The 18,566-nt window shown below is 35.2% G+C and overlaps 1 protein-coding gene across 5 annotated transcripts in view; it reads right to left on the bottom strand.

The window, feature by feature from the left end:
* The window catches only part of tox2 (TOX high mobility group box family member 2), a 116,690-nt gene that overhangs the window by 48,327 nt on the left and 49,797 nt on the right, over positions 1 to 18,566 (bottom strand). For 4 of the 5 annotated variants that reach the window (XM_026212951.1, XM_026212955.1, XM_026212952.1 and 1 more), the window contains one exon: positions 14,804 to 14,863. The exons of the other annotated variant lie outside the window; for it this stretch is intronic. In XM_026212951.1, coding sequence (XP_026068736.1) covers positions 14,804 to 14,863 — 60 coding nt within the window. The remainder of the gene's footprint in view (positions 1 to 14,803; positions 14,864 to 18,566) is intronic. 5 annotated transcript variants of the gene reach the window in all.

Genomic DNA, 18,566 nt, shown 5'->3' on the forward strand with positions numbered 1-18,566 from the left:
GCTGCATTAATTAGGTAAACCGGAACCGGAAACACTTCACATAACACCCGATGTACTTGCTACATCATTAGAAGAATGGCATCTACTATAATATTAGTCTGTTTCTCTCTTGTTCCGAGGTCACCGTGGCCACCAGATCCAGTCTGTGTCCAGATCAGAGGGTCACTGCAGTCACCCGGATCCAGTACGTATCCAGACCAGATGGTGGATCAGCTCCTAGAAAGGACCTCTACTGCCCTGAAAGACAGCGGAGACCAGGACCACTAGAGCCCCAGATACAGATCCCCTGTAAAGACCTTGTCTCAGATGACCACCAGGACAAGACCACAGGAAACAGATGATTCTTCTGCACAATCTGACTTTGCTGCAGCCTGGAATTGAACTACTGGTTTCGTCTGGTCAGAGGAGAACTGACCCCAACTGAGCCTGGTTTCTCCCAAGGTTTTTTTCTCCATTCTGTCACCGATGGAGTTTCGGTTCCTTGCCGCTGTCGCCTCTGGATTGCTTAGTTGGGGTCACTTCATCTACAGCGATATCATTGACTTGATTGCAAATTAAAACAGACACTATTTTAACTGAACAGAGATGACATCACTGAATTCAATGATGAACTGCCTTTAACTGTCATTTTGCATTATTGACACACTGTTTTCCAAATGAATGTTGTTCAGTGCTTTGGCGCAATGTATTTTGTTTAAAGCACTATATAAATAAAGGTGATTGATTGATTGATATATAATTTTGTATGTGACGAATAAAAAATCTTGAATCTTACATGTCCAAATCACCCCATAATACTATGGTACGCACAAAATGGTAATACCATGGTATATGCCCAAAATAATAGTCCCATAGTAAATGCCCAAAATACCACAGTAATATCATGGTAGAGATACCAATGCTATACGTCCAAAATACCACCATAATACTATTATTTCATACATCAGGCTTTACAGGGTTAATTTAGTTTATGTTTCATGCAAGTATCAAAAGTTTCTCTAGAATTTCCTTTTTCTGAGGAGATCAGTTGATTTTGGGTTGAAGACCCAACTGAGATATGAAAGACGAGCAGATATTCAGCACACATTTGTGTTGTTGGTCGTTCTCCGTCCAGATCTCACGCTAAACGTCCTGCGGTCGCGCTGGATATTAATCTTCCATATAGTTCTGCAGCTCTCTGAAGACAGATGTCTCTGTAGGCTCCGGGCCTCCCCTGTTATTGTCCGCTCTAATGGACGTGAAAATGAACATTTCCTGAGATTCAATTTCCCTCATAATTGTTGGAAGGAAACTAAATTGTGTGTTGTAAACAGTGGGGCGAGCGGCTATTGTGTGAAGAGAGACTGTCATCGGGTCTCAGGAGAATTCTGCTCTGGCACGAATTACACATTCACCTCTTTAAAAGAGAGATGAGATGAAGCTACGCAGATGTGCTCCGGTGTCAGCAGATCACACACACACACACACACATAAATAACACAACACTATGGTATTTACTGTGCTAAACCTTTCAAAAACATACTGTGGTGCTACCATGAAACTCACGTACTTCATCATACTTCAAGCTCCATTTGCATAAATACCATGGTGCTACCAAAATACACATCCATACCACAGTAACACCGTGTTACACAGCCGAAATACTAATAAATGTAATACCGTAAATGTAACCGTAATACTATAAATGTCCAAAATACCATATCGATATCATGGTACAGTATGAATGGTATTTTTGCCATATAAATGTCAAAAATACCACAGTAATACTATGGTACACATCTAACATACTATGGTAATACCACTGTATATACAGTATGTCTAAAATACCACAGCAATTTCACAGTACACTTAAAAAAGATACCATGATAATACTACGGTATAAATATTATGACCACGGTAATACCATGGTACACTTAAAAATGCCATGGTAAATCTCCAACGTACCACAGTAATACCATGGTATACATGGTGTAACTGTTAAACAACAATACCAAGTCAATACCATTACACATGTACGGTAATACCATGGTAAATGTCCAAAATACCTAGGATACATAGTATACGTTCAAATTGACCCCATAATACCATGGTACACATAAAAGTTTAATGGTAATACCAATGTACGTTTCAAAACACAATGATAACAACATGTCTGAAATATTAGTACTATGTTAAATGCTCCAAAATACCGCAGTAATACCATGATACATGTCAGAAATAGGGAATACCATGATATACATGGTATATGCCTAAAGAAACACCATAATACCATGGTATATGTCCTAAATATCACATTAATAACACAGTACAGGTCAGATATACCATGGTAATACCATGCTATACATGGTATATGTCCAAAATACCACAGTAGTGCCATGGTACTTGCAAAAACACCACAGTAATACCATGGTATACCTTTAAAATACCACTGTACTTTCTTTAACCTTCTTTGTAAGTCTACGTCATTCCTGCACTTAAAAAAGTAGCACATGGTATTACCATGGTGCTTCAGACATGATACCACGGTACATTTCTGTAGACGGTAAATCTGCCGTAATGTGTTGAGATCTGAAGTTGAAACTCCATTATCTGAGTCATCACACATCTCCTGCGCATCAGATCCATGCACGTAATGCTGACGTTAAGGATAAATGCTAACAATGGATGCAATGTGGGTTTTTGACGTTAAAATGTAAATCTCAAGGTTGTGCCATGTCGTATGGTTCGTAAAAATACACAATTCATCCGCCTCTCTTCAGGACACGATTATATGTGTTACACATTAAGAAGCCGCTCTTCAAAGCTTCACCGCAAGGCAGTTGGGAATAAGACAAATGTTTTTTCTCCCGCTTTGTTTGACTTGTTTCTTTTTTCCATTTTGCCGCTGTTCCTCAATCTCTCCGTCCAATTTTCAAGCTCAATTTGGATGCAAGATGGCGTTTGCATTGAGTCTGAGGGTTTCAATTTGTAGCTTTCATTAACTGAAGAGAGGACGCCACTTTGAAAGAGACGCTATCAAATTCCCGGGAATATTTACGACGTGCCGCTCCAAACATTTGGTGGTGGTTTGTCGAGGAGGCCAATGGAAAGTCGACTCAAATGAACACACTTGTGCATGTGATCGTACGCAAACATGCACAAACCCAACGCCTTCTGTTTTCATAAACGGATGAACAGCTAGTTTGAGTAAATGATGGAATAATGAAAAGTTTTTCTCATGTTGGGAAGGCGTCCAACTCTCTCTGGCATCGATTTAAAGCCATTGTACGCTGTTGGGCTGATTAGAAATCCAACCATATGAGCGCGCAAGCTTCAGTCTTAACACAACAGATGTCATTCAGACATAAATCTATTTCTATCTGGCTTATTAAGACTATTATTTCCACAACTACAGTTTGACATGTTCTGAAGCATATATGAGTGCATTTGCATGTGCAAAACGCAACGGCACGATGCTGTAGTTTATCTAGTTTCTCATTTGGGTTTTCATTTAACAGTTTTCTTGTCCAGCAGGTGAAAATCATGCATCTGATCGCGTAAAATACATGCATGTAAGCCATATAAACCATAGTAAGAAGCAAACTTCTCTCTTGATGACATTGATGGAGCGCTTTGAATGCTATATTAATATTCGCATTTATTAAAACTAAAATAAGCTGCACAGCCTCACCTGTTACGTAAAATAATACTTCTGAATTAGTGAAATGTCTGGGAGGAATACTTACTCAAGTGCAAATAATAAAACTCTGAAAGTTTCTTGTTTGGCGAGGCAAATGTAATGTACTCGTGTGTTTAAAAGCATAATGACAGATTTTTCTAATAAGTATTTTTCTGTAGACCTCCAGCGACATGCGGTGATGGATGCCTGAGCGATCTAACCTAAAACACATCCCCCACAAACCCAACGAACGACAGACAAAGAAAGACATTTATCTGATTTCCATTCAGTGTGTGTGTGTGTGTGTGTGTGTGTGCGTGGGTTTATCAAAGACGATGTTTTTGGAGCGTCATCTGTTTTTATTTGGCTGACGGACAGAAGCACCATCATAAATGACTGAAGACCAGACACAGAGAGAAAGAGCGTCTGTGTGTGTGTGTGAGTGTGTGTGTGTGTGTGTGTGTGTGTGTGTGGACACAATTGTTCCCAGAAGTGTGATGAAATGACAAAACCTCTTGGAGATATAGGTAAAGGTGAAACCCATTCATAACTGAAATTATTAATGACTTCATACATACAAATGTAGCAATTAACCGTTCTACAAATGCAAAATGTGATATATAGTCATTTATTAGTCATATATCCTAAAATATGAGACAGTAAGAAAGCATCCTTGTCAGTTATTAATAATTATTAATGCATGCTTTATAATTCTAAAAATGCTAAATGTTGTTTAAGGGTTTAAGGTTAAGATTGTTAGCAGTGTTTGCTTAGTTACGCATCCCCAAAATAATCATATTTAAATCTGATTTGGGGGGAAAAGGGAATTAATAATGAATTAATACACATAAATTCATGCAATTTTAAATTCTAATAATGCAAAATATTATTTAGGATTTGCTTAAAGAGGGGAGGGGGGGTGAAATGCTATATCATGCATACTGAGTTTTTTACACTGTTAAAGAGTTGGATTCCCATGCTAAACATGGACAAAGTTTCAAAAATTAAGTTGTACGTTTGAAGGAGTATTTCTGTTCCAAAAATACTCCTTCCGGTTTGTCACAAGTTTCGGAAAGTTTTTTTCGAGTATGGCTCTGTGTGACGTTAGAAATGTCACAAAAGAAGTGTGTTTTTGGTTGCCAGGGCAAGACAACCCTGCACAGATTACCAAAAGAGAAACAGCATTAAGGGACCAGTGGATAGAGTTTATTTTTACAGAGCATCAACGGAGTTGTGCAAGTGTTTGTGTTTGTTCCCTGCATTTCGAAGATGCTTGTTTTACAAACAAGGCCCAGTTTGACGACGGATTTGCGTATCGTTTATTTCTTAAGGATAATGCAGTCCCAATGAAAAAGGGTCACGATCGTGTGTTGGAACCGCAGGCGGTGAGTAAAACTGCTTCAAATATCTCCGCCTCCCATGCCGGAGACCCGGGTTCGAGCCCCGCTCGGAGCGAGTCGTTGCTGATGCTGCTCTCGTTCAGTTTCAGCCTCTGGATCTGATTCTGGATCATAAATAAACGGCTGAATCTGACTGTAAGCCATGGTTTGTTTTGGATGATGGTTTTTTTCCTCATGGTAATGTCACAGTTTCCAAATGCTCTCAATGCAAAAGCCTACTGGCGCTCGTGATTCTTTAGCTCCGCCCACACGTCACGCCTCCAGCCGCTCGTGTTTTTCCGGGAAAAATCGGTACAGACTATCTTTCTCTTATGAATATAATAAAACTAAAGACTTTTTGGAGTTATGAAGGATGCAGTACTACTCTATAGGTACTCAAGATTAACAGGATATTGAGTGAAAATGAGCATTTCACCCCCCCTTTAAGTATTATCATTTATTTATTTATTTACTCTCTAGTAAATAATGAATCAATAAATATAAATGCATGCAAATTTAATTTCTAAAAATGCAAAATGTGCAAAAGCTTTTAGGGTTAAACTTAATAGTCAGTAGATGTTGCCAAGTGAAGTATTGTATGCAAGCGAGCAAGAAAGCAAATGCATAAATAAATAATATCTCAACATTTTTCACTTGAAACAGGAAGAAACTGCCCTAGTGAATAAATGATGAATTAACAAATATAAATGCATGCAATTTTACTTCTAAGAATGCTAAATGTTCTTCAAGGGTTTACACAGGGTTAAGATAGTCAAGTATCCCAAACAATCATCCATCAAGACTCTTTTCTCTTGAGATTACCCTAGTAAATAATGAATTATTTATGAATTAATAAACATAATGCATGCATTTTTAATTCTAAAAATGCTAAATGCTCTTTAAGGTTTAGTTTTTGTAAAATAAACTAAACTAAAAAGTTCCCTAGTGAATAAATAAATAAAAATGCATGCATTTCTAATTAAAATTATAGAATAGAAGCTTGTTATAGCAACGTTTGCCGAATCTTTTCATTGGATACAGAAAGAAACCACTCTAGTGGTGTGCTTTACTTTAATATTTAAGTATATTTTGCATGGGTTGCCTTCAGAAAACGTGAAGATCCAGTCATCACAAGCTTAATTATGTGTCTATATGTGTTCATTTAGACAGGCAGGTATAAACAAGCACCTTTTCCAACAGTGGATTGGATTATGGGCGTCTGCAGCGAGAGATAATTAATAAATATCCAGCTAAGCGAAACCTAATTGCAACAGTCACACACACAAAGTCGTATTCACCCATAAATAAAGTGAATGTGCTGCCTACATACCATCTGCTCCAGTCTACATTATTCTGAGAGCATGTGGACGAGGCCAAGCATTTAACCTTCAATGTGTTCACTCAAACACCATATGCTCAAGCGCCAATTTACAGTCTGAAATATCCAGAAATCTTTACATTCTCATCAGCCCGGTCCGACCCAAGTCGATTTTCTACAGTTCAATAGCACTTGAAGGAAAAGTCTGGCTTTTGTATCTCGTTCTCTGCATCTTCTATTCGCATATGCATGAACACAGACACCATTCTCAACGAAATCATATCAGATTACGACAGACAGAGACGCGTTACTGCAACACAACAGCAGCATGTCACGGGAATCATAAAAACACTGCACGTTTTAAAAGTTATGTAAGATCTTATGCATCTTATATAAGCAATAAGTAGTGTATCATGATTGATTATGTGCATCAACAATCGCCTTCAGAGTGAATGATTAAAAGTCTGCAGAAAGATGCATTTTGTATGACATATGCAGACAATTTCAAACTCAGATTTTGTTTATTGCAATCGTTTGAAAGCAAGTAGTGAACTGCAATTTTCAATAAACATTTACATTTTTCTTTTGAATTATGCTCAATAAGACTAAGAAATTAGACATTTTTTAAAGAAGTTAATATTTTCATTCTGCAAGGATCAAGCAAGCAAGATCATACATGTTTCTTGAGAATTAAATCAGAATATTAAAAGAATGATTTCTGAAGGACACTGCGAGAAATTCGGCTTTGAACATCGAAATATAAAATACGTTTTAATAGATATTCACATAGAAAACAGATATTTTAAACTGTAATAATATTTCACAATTTTACAGTATTTTAGATCAAATAAATGCAGCATTGGTGGGCAGAAAAGATTAACTGTAATACCAGCATTTTTAGTCTATTTTCCCACTTTCACTAAAAAAAACATTCTCATATTCCCGTCACGCTCCTCTCAGGATTGATTGACAGCTTGTGTTTCCTCAACTTTGGTGTGGTGTCATTTATCATTAAACCTTATAAGTAATAAGTCAAAAAACTGATCAATAAATGAAATCAGAAGCCACCAGGTACACCATATATTATATTATATATCCATTCTGTGTTTTTTCAATATCAAAACATACTGATATGATTCATACAAAAGCTATAAATGATAAGATGATTCAATCAATCAACAAAGTCTCGCTCTGTCATTGCACTCCATTTGAACACTATGTGAATTCTGGGAAATCTGAGGTCATTATTACTGCACACTGGACTGGAAGAGACAGAACGAGAGCGGAGGGGAATCACACTAACGATGAACACTCAGGTCACAGACGTGCGTGACGTGACCTCAGCAAATATCACTGAAATCCAGACGTGTTTTTAGGAGTCTTAGGGCACATAACGCCATGTGATGTGTGATTACTGCAGAAACTGTGCTCATGAGGGGTTTATAAGGGATCAATGATAGTTAATTAAACTGGAAAAGACATTCCAGCTATTTTAGCTGACTACCTACTATTATCATATACTACTCTAGTTATTGCCATATCTGTTTTAATTTTAATTTTAGTTTAAGCTAGTAATTTTGTTGTGCTATTATTTTTAGTTTTTTTTAAATCTGTCTGTACAGTTATTATTATTATTCCACTATAGTTTTTATTTACTTCAATATTTCAACTTAAACTTTACAAAAAAAAAAAAAACTGAATAAGCTTTACGTTTTCTAAAAATTTTACGTCAGTAAATTTTTTATTTCAAGTATATATATATATATATACTTCTACATTTTAGTTGACAATAATAACCCTGTCTTAAGAAAACATATATAGATTGCAGTTAAAGTTTTCCTAATTTTGTTGTGCTTTTATTTTTATCTATATATTTATTATTATTTGTATTATTATTATTATTATTACTATTATTATTAAAAAAAAAAATTATTTACTTTAATATTTAAACTTAAACTTTACAAAAAAATACTAACTAAACTAAAACAAGTTTTAAGGTTTTAAAATTTTTATTTTAGTACATTTTTTAGTACAGTTTATTTAACGATAATAACCTTGTCTTAAGACAACATTTATAGATTTCAGTTAAAGTTTTAGTAATTTTGTTGTGCTTTTATTTTCAGTCTATATAGTTATTATTATTATTCAATTTTTTATTTACATAATTTTAATTTAAACTTTACACAAAAAACTGAACTTAACTAAGTTTTACATATTTCTTTTTTTATTTTAGTTAATTTTTTATTGCATAATTTTTTTTCATACAAAAAATTATATATATATATATATATATATTATTATTATGATTTATTTCAGTAACATGTTTTACCCCCTAAGCATCTTACAAACACATTATCTTATAAATGTCATCCACTGGTGTGAATCATCACAATCTGCATTCAGCAGTGACACAGACCTACACAAGTCAATAACACACAAATAAAATACAGACAGCTTCACGACACACAAAGCAACACTTCTTTCATCTCGTTTTATTTAATGTCCTACTCATCAAAGCTCAACTGTTGAGTGCTCAACTGTCATCTTAACCACATTTCAGGTCAAGTCAGCCGTCTCACGTACAAACATCACTTCAGCAATGTCTTTTTGTCACAAACAAAATGTTTCTCAGTTCTCAGTAACGTCATCACATGATCGAAGGCTGGCAAACCTGTGAATGATCCTGTATAAATAATCAACATACTGTGTGCTGATCTAAAATCTTTAGATGACTTAATAAAACGCTTTTCATTTAGTTTAATAGCATTCCGTGCTGAACTTGACATTACATCTACAAGGAAAAATGCATTGAAAAATCGAATGAAAAGACACTAAGATCTGAGGTTTCGTGAAATCCTTGAGGTTGCAAAGCATGTTTTCATTTTGCAAAGACAGTGATGTTTCCTCGTGAGATTGAGTAGCTTGAGTTTGTTCTGTCTTACAAGACATGATATAATGATATACAAAACCTAGTGGCAGAAAAGCACACAAGAGATGAGCAGGTCTGCTTTAAACAGGTGATACACTTCTACTGTATTTACACACGATATCAAGGATTCTTAAAGTCATATTAAAGACTATAAACCATTGGCAACACAAGCGACTTGAATCTGTCAACTGTTCAGCATCAGTGAAATATTCCAAACAGCCAGAGACTGATGGGGTCAATCTCATTAAAACACACAACTAACTCATTATTCAGTCTCAAAAATCAAAAGAAAGAAACCAGAAATCACATTTCGCATAAAGAAAATCAAACCTATGTTTAGACTTTCCGCATCGCGATGTTATATCCATGATAACTGAACACATTTTCCTGCAAACTCTCATTAATGTAATGCATCCAGATTACTTTTCAGTAAATGATGCCCATGATGCTCTGCATTGAATTGCATTAGATTCGTTTTGTTTTTATTTAAATCAGCATAAATTGCATGCGTGCAAAATGCATTTTCCTTTCAAATATAAACTTATATTGCAATGCATTAATGAGAGTTTGAGGGTAAGCGTCCCTAATTGCTATGGAAATAGTGGGAAGCAATGCAAAAAACAATGCAGAATGCAAACAACACAATGCAACTAATAAAACGTATTGCATTGCACTAATGAGAGTTTGAGGGTGAACGTTCCTAATTGCCATGAAAATAGTGGGAAGCAATGCAAAAAAAACTATGCCGAATGCAAATAACACAATGCAACTAATAAAACATATTGCATTGCACTAATGAGAGTTTGAGGGTAAATGTCCTTAATTGTCATGTAACAATGGCAAGCAATGCAAAAAAAAAAAATCCTAATGGTTCAGGCTTCATTGTCTTCATGCAAAATCTAAATTGCACTGTGAAATCTGAGCTGCATATGTTGTTTCGGGTTTAATGAGATTCACCCGGCGATCAGAGACATTCAGGCCGGTTTGTGAGAGAATGTGAGTTTTGCTGTGGCATCAAATCCGTCCGTCCAGCGATCTCTCTCAGCTTTTGTTTTCTGACTGGCTCTGTGCTTGCTCAGCATCGACTATAGAAATATTTTGGCAGGATCGTGCTTTGTTTTCATTTGACAAAAGATGTGTGTTTGTAGCGGGGCGAGGGGGCAGGGTGACGGGCCGGCGCACTCTCACTCTCCTTCGCTCGCTCCCTTTTCAATCTAAACAGCAGGAGGAAGTTGTAAATCATAGTAATGTACTCAGCTGTAATTCGGACCAGCAGGGAAAGCAGCGCACACACATACAGTACACAGACAACATACGGCAGGAGTCTACAGTCGGCACAGAAGCACTTTAATCAGTGAAAACGAGTCAATGACACCAGATCCCCAATCACAGCCAGCCACAGAAAACACACTGCACTTAACAATATATATTCATAAATATATTATAACTTTCACATCATAATAATGCTTCTCCCTCTGGTGCCGTTTGGTCATTTTTGACTGAAATATTCAACATTGTTTTTTTTTTTTTTTTTTGGAATGGTACGAAACTTACCAAAGTTGTCAACAATAGTCAAACTTGTACTCCTTGTGGTCAAAAATGTCTGCATTGGAAATCAATGGGAATGGTGGAAACATTTGGTACTGCATCCACACTAAATCTTACCAAAAGCTCTTCTTTTTTTTTTTTTTTTTCGTGATATCAACTTCAAATTTGGAACACAAAATGTTTAGATTTATGTCTTTTGATTTTCTTAAGCTTTTAGAGTAAATCATGTTTTGGAAAATATATAGATTTGATTTAAAATGTAAAAAATTAATTATTTTGTACATTTTTTATGTTAAACCTCTATAACTTTTTTTTTTTTACACTTTTTTTCTTTTTTTGTCAATAATCTGCCAATCGACTTCTAATAAAAGGAACTAAACTCCAAAACATTCAAGATTTATAACAGTTTAAGTTGGAAATTTCATTTTAAGGTCTATGCACAAAAATTAATGGATCACAACTTTTCCATAAACATAATTCAGCAGCATAAAATACCGTAAAAAGACCAAATATTAAATAAAACTCATTGTCAAATTAAAACGTTGTACATTTATTTAATTTAAATTCTAAATTCTACATACTCCAGTATACTGTATTGACAGCACATGAGAAATAATGTTGATTTCTACTGTAAATAATTACAGTAAAGTACAGTGATGCACACACAATGTAAGTCGATGGGAAAATATGACCCAGAAGTTTTAAATGTGAATCTAATTTTCAATAAGATCTTATATTAATTATTACATTACTCTGTTATTAGAAATGTGTGTTATTTGTGCACTGAAGTTGTCTAATCATTCCCTTATCAATACAGCTTTGTTCTGCACAGATGCCCTATGCATGTAAACAGTGGACAGGTACTTTATGTCCCTTTCTGGTATCCTTACACACATCATGTGAAACTGAACAGGTTCATGATGACGGATAAAACAGGCGAAAGACTCAAAGATAGTCGTTCCTCTCACATGCACGCTTTCTCTAATCACAGGCCTACTTGGCAACCAAAGCTCCAGGAAGCGATCAATAAAACCTTGTTACGCTAATTTTGAGATTATAATCTTGACCGCGACGTCTTCTGCATACTCAAACACCGAGTCCATTAGAGATTCCCAGCGACTTTCTTCAGCCAAAGAATGCAAATGCAAAGACTAACATTTACTCTGTGATATCACATCCAGATGAACTTCGGCTGATAAAAGAGGAGTAAATTGACACAGTGGTGAAGGACGCCTTTGCATGATAATCAGACGCTGTGTTTTCTGAACAAGATCACGTTTAAAGGCATAGTCTACATTAAAATCTGTCGTTATTTACTCTAATGTGATTCCAAACATGTCGAACGAATCTTGATATCACACAACCTGTGCACATTTATAAGTGGCATGCATAAATACTGCATTAAAAATTGTGAAATAGTATTACAACTTAAATCAGCTGTTGTCTATGTGAATCTCTATTAAAATATAATTTATTTCTGTGATGCTCCGCTGTATTTTCAGCAGCATTCCTCCAGTCTTCAGTGTCACATGATCTTCAGAAATCATTCTAATATACGGATTTGATTTGCACAAGAGACATTTCTGATTACTATCAGTGTTGAAAACAGTCGTGCTGCTCAATATTTGTGTGGAAACCGTGATGCATTTTATTTGACACGATTCACAGATGAACAGAAAGTTCGAAAAGCGTGGCGATTATTTGAAACAGGAATGTTGTGTAACATTATAAATGTCTTTACTGTCACTTCCGATCAATTAAATGCATCCTCGATAAATAAGAATATCAAATTCATTTAAGATACTATATATCAGCGTACAGTACAGTAAACAAACTGTACAAAACTGAAATGTTCTACTCGTTGCATCAGAATTCGCCGTGAGGAAGCAATAGAAATTTTCCGCATTGATGTTTTCCCTTTGAAAATCAATTCTATGGCTGTATCTCTCTCTCTTTCCTCTCTCTCTCTCTCTCTCTCTCTCTCTCTCTCTCTCTCTCATGTTGAGGCTGCTATCGATCGCCCGAGTCGGCTGGAGACTCTTTTGTTTGGCGGCGGTTACCGTGGCGATCCTCCGTGACCCTGACCACACAGAGGGCTCGTTAGGGGCCAAGTGGAGACGATCTCTCCCCTTCAATCAGACGAGGTCAGAGGTCACAGGAGGACAGCTCGGACTCCTGGGAAGCACGGGGCGCCTGAGACTCAACGAGAGTGTGATGGAGCGCCATCAGAACTGTTTCCATGGCACTCATCTTCAGTGGATGGAATCAGTTTCAAAGTAGCAACAAATGAAAACACATCAAACAGCCAGAATGTCCAGCCTGCATGATGAATTATGAATTATATTGTGTCTGTTTAATGTATCATATTCTCCAGCATGATTTGAGATGCTTCAAAGAGCAACTTGAACATCCGACTGTCTGTACAGTCACATGATTATTAATGACACTCATTTATTTACATCATATAGAAATAATGCAGAATCATTTAATATTTATATACTTATTATATACATAATAAAGTAACTTATATACAACATATATCATATATACCTTACAATGTTAATATAACAGTAATACATTATATCTGTTAATTATTAATTAAAGAATATATAGTATTTTTACTTATATAACCTTAATGTTTATATTTGATATAAAATGGATATTACATAAAATCCTAAAATGTTTTTCCTTGCATTTGATGCGTTACATACAAATAATGCAAAATCGTTTTACTATTTAATATTTATCATTTATTGCATATAGTTTCACTTTTTTTATTTCTAAAATATTAATGTTTCTTAAAATTCTAAAGCTTTGTATTTTTAGGTTTGCATTAATTAATTTATTTTTATTTGATTAAACAAACGCACATCTTATAATATTTCTATAGGCTAATATTCATATTTCTTAAAATATTAAAACTCTGTTTGTTTTTTAGGTATGAACTTAATTATTTACTTTTGATTAGTCACATACATAGTGCAGAATGTTTTATTATTCAATATATATATTTTACAATTTATATTAATCCTTAAAAAAAACCTAACAATATTAATATTTCAGTAATATTAATATTTCTCAAAATCCTAAAAACTTTTAGATTTTTAAGTGTAAATGAACTTATTTAATTTCATTTGATCAGTCACATGGAAATAATGTAGAATTGTGTAATATTTAATATTTCTCATTTCTAGAATATATATTTATGCTTATAAAATCTTAAAATATTTATATTTCTATTATTTGCAACACGTTTCGCTGCAAGAGTCTGTTATTAATTTATTTTATACCCGAATGTTTCTTCTTTAATTTACAGATTCAAATATTTAGTTATAAAACCATTTAAATATAATAATATAATCATTAAACAATAAAACATTAGTATAATAATAAAACCAGCAAATGTGGAGTTTCCTTTTTTTTTGCATATGCAAATTAATTATTTAAATCGGCAAGTTAAGTTTAATTATTTATTATCATTTAAAGAACCAAAAATAGACTTTACAACATCGACTATGGTAAAGATTTCTCAGGACAGACTGTTTCTGTTAATAAAGCAGAAAGACATTCTCAGATAGTTACGAATGTTTGTCTTGCTGTGTGTGTGTGTGTGTGTGTGTGTGTGTGTGTGTGTGTGTGTGTGTGTGCTCAAGCGGAGGAGATACGCAGACAGATGTCAAATATGAGTCTCAGAGTAAACAAACCAAGACAAAAGAAGCGAGAGAGCGAAAGTAGAGGACACTTCTCAGATCTTGTAGTTTAAACTGATGATATATCGAATATATGCATTCATGATTAAACCATTAATATTCATGAGGAGCACGTCATTAGACAAGTCTGACGATGGCTCCTCGTCTCATGAGCACATCCAGATCATGCATTTCAGATCAAGACACTGAACAAAAAACAGTTTGATTGGAAACGTAGAGAGACGAGGACGGACAGAACGCTGTTAGGGCTCTGACTCTTACCTGACTCGGGGAGAGGAACTCTTGGTTGTTCTCACTCATGTACATGTTGTCACCATCAAACTGCGGGCAGATGGAGAGAAGAAGAAGAAGGTTTGATTGGTCAGACAGCCGAGATAAAGGAAGATGATTTGCATATCAGACAGAACGTGGAAAAAAAGGGAAAGAACAATTCCATCAAAACCGTCAAAGAGAGAAAGAGACAGAAGATGTGCTGCAAACTCCAGTGTGGAACGTGTCTAGACAACATTATAGTGCACAATTCTAAAACAGAAATGCAACATTTCTACTGAATACTGAAATAATTTGATTCTAGATTGGAGCTTTAATGCAAACTCTGACTTTATAATAAAGCAAAATATCAGCCATCATATTGCATTTTTTAGTGCATGCTAAAATATGATATTAGTAACTCAATTTTGCATTATTGGTCTCATTATATCTTTTTTTTTTCAACTTAATATATATATGTGTGTGTGTGTGTGAGTGATTGTGTGTGTGTGTGTGTGTGTGAGTGTGTATAAAACTTTTTTTAAAAATACAAAAACTGCATTTATCATCACTGAATCAACTTAAATATGTTATAAAAAAAACAACATTTTTAAAGGTTAAATAAGGTAAAAATGGCTCTTTATGCCAGCAATTGCAGTGCATTTATTTATACTTATATAAGCTTAAAATATTTCCCCAAATCCTAAAAATCTGGTTGCAAAATCTGTTTTGAATGAATTTAATTGCATTGATAATTTAATTAATAATGCATTGCACGACTGCATCATGTAGAAAGTACACTTTATCTTAGCCAAGTGCAAAGTCAAACTCAACAGGAATCGAATCTTTTCTAAACTTCATTTGCTGAGATTTCATTTGCAAACAACTTTGACAGACTGAACAGGTGACAACAAGACAGAAAAACCGTCCCGGCTCTGAAATGATGGAACGGTGTGAAAGGAAGGAAATGACGGCTCGAAAGAGAGAATTTGAAAACCGACCACAATTGCCCTGCAGCGCATTTCCTCGGACTGAAAGGTTGAGAACAAACACGTCACTCCTGCCTTCATGAATCTGAGCTAAATTACTCCGAACCTTAGTTTTAACAGCGAAGGATGCAAGAGAACTGCACCGAGCATCTCTCTTATGAGCTCAAATATAAGAGACGAGACAGAATCATACAGCTGCAAACAGTTCATTAACAAATCCTGATGTGCAATATATAAAAAACAGAGGAAGCCTTCCTTATTATGACTGGAGAAATAAAGAACTCAATTAACCAGCTAATCGCTTCTTTAATCGTTGCTTCCCACGTCATGCAAAACTTTATTGGAAACGACCAAGCAACAGTCATATTTGCACAGCAAATATCAGACCAACAAGCCAAAACAAAATAAGAGTTTGGCAAACAGGAGGTGCGTCAGTGCGGTGTTTGCTAAAACCACAGAAATCAATACGACACTAGAGACTTGACAGATGCTCGGAGAAGAAGTTCAGCTAACAAACACATTCAGTTTCAATAAACTATTGCATTTTTAGATTTAGATTTAAATGACTGGGTTCATCATATCATGTTTTTATGCTCAAAAAGTGAATCCAGCTTTTCTACTTAATGCAAAAGCAGCATTAAAAAAACATTGGCTATCATATTGATATTTCTACATATTGCAATGACATTTAATTCTATGACAGTGTTCACAACATCTCACATGCATTTGGTGAAACCCCGGATATGGATCAGAGCATGTGCATTTATTGCACACACACACACAAACAAGTTTCTCTCTTTCAATGCATCCTCATCCATCTCTCTCTCTCTTCTGATATTATTCTGCCGTATAATGACAAAGCCGTCAAACAGCTGATGGGGCTCGTAGAGCATTTCTAATGTGAACACTCCCTCCCCCACATGCATATTATATCTGTGTGTGTGTGTGTGTGTGTGTGTGTGCGCATGTGAGCTAAGCAGTCATCATGCATTTATATATCCCATACTGCAAACAGCAGCATCAATAATACAGTTTTACAGCATCTCATTGCACACACACACACACACACACACACACTTCTACAAATGCACCAGTATATCTGACCCCCCCCCCCCCCCCCACATCTCCAATTAAGATGCAAATATATCCAAACGCACTAAAGACATCTTCACAAATTACACCCTTTCACTGTGTGTGTGTGTGTGTGTGTGTGTGTGTGTGTGTGTGTGTGTGTGGGGGTGGTGTGAAGTTATAATGGAAGATTAAAAGATTTCCCCCCTCATCTGCAGACTTTATTACATTCAGACACGTGTGCACAGAAATACACACACTAGCATTTACAAGTTTGGGATCGGTTTGTTTATTTATTTATTTATGTACTTTAAAGAAGTAAATATTTTAATTTTTCAAAGATGCATTCAACTGTGACAGTAAAGACATTGCTAATGTTACAAAATCGTTCTTTTAAAAATAAATGCTGTTCTTTCGAACTTTCTGTGAATAATAGAAAATAGAGTACGTTTGATCACTCAATAGTTGCTCTTTAATTGCAGATCAGATTCCGTTGTGTCTGTCATTGTAAACGTGTTTATGTGTGTGTGTGCATCCTGATGTACAGAGTCATTAACACTATTAATAAAGCTCATATTATATCACACCTTTCTGTTCAAGGTCAGTTTCTGCAGAACGAGCCTCGACTACAAACACAAGCGAGTGTGCGTTTACAGTTAAAAGCATGCTGAGATTGCATGAAACCTTCACTCTGTCCCTTGACAATATCTCTCTGCATAAAGACCGATCTTTAATAACCTTTTCATGTGGTTTCTATTAAAGCAGACCTCAAATGACCCGCCGTCTGCTTCCATCCTGCACTGTTTGTACTCAATAGCATGTAAGAATAGTGTACACTAAACAATGCAAGCACAAGTATACCTTATTCTCATCACACGACCAGGTTCACATGGAGAGTGCGATTGATTTCACGACTGCAAACGGAAGGTCAAGCGCATTGCATGTGGTTTACAGTTCTGATGCATGCTGCATATTTCGACAAATGTCATGCAGTGCATGCAGAACATAAGCATGGTATACATACTATAGGGATCACACCCTCTCTTTTCTCTCTTTGCACGCCAGGCTTTTCTATCACCCGTCTAATTGCACATTCCGCAGTGACAAGAGCTCATTAGTGCTTAATTACACATGTGTTATATAGTACAAACATCTCCATTTGGGCTCCTTTTTGCCGTGTAATTGTTCTGCGGGGACGGCCGTTGAGATGAAGGCCACGTCGGAGAGATTCGAGTACGGAAAGCTGGAAGTAGGTCATGTGCCGGAGCAATAAACAAGGAGCGCAATAAAATAATATGGTCACACACACACAAAAACACACACTTATGCCGAAGCCAGTAATATCCAAAGCTCATGTAATATTTACAGTGCACTAATAAAAAGATGGCAGTGAGAAATAGACACTTTTGGATTTGAATTTCAGAGAAAGCTGTAGAAAACTAAAATAATCCTGGGATTTTGTTCATTTAAAACCTGGAAATAAATCTGAAATGCTTTAGGATTTTGATATATTATATAAATATATAAATATATTTTGAAATATTATATAGATATAAATATATTTAGAAATATTATATAAATATATAAATATATTTTGAAATATTTTATAAATATAAATATATTTTGAAATATTATATAAATATAAATATATTTTGAAATATTATATAAATATAAATATATAAATATATTTTGAAATATTTTATAAATATAAATAT

The sequence above is a fragment of the Carassius auratus genome, chromosome 31 (assembly GCF_003368295.1).
Source record: "Carassius auratus strain Wakin chromosome 31, ASM336829v1, whole genome shotgun sequence".
Taxonomy (NCBI): Eukaryota; Metazoa; Chordata; class Actinopteri; order Cypriniformes; family Cyprinidae; genus Carassius; species Carassius auratus.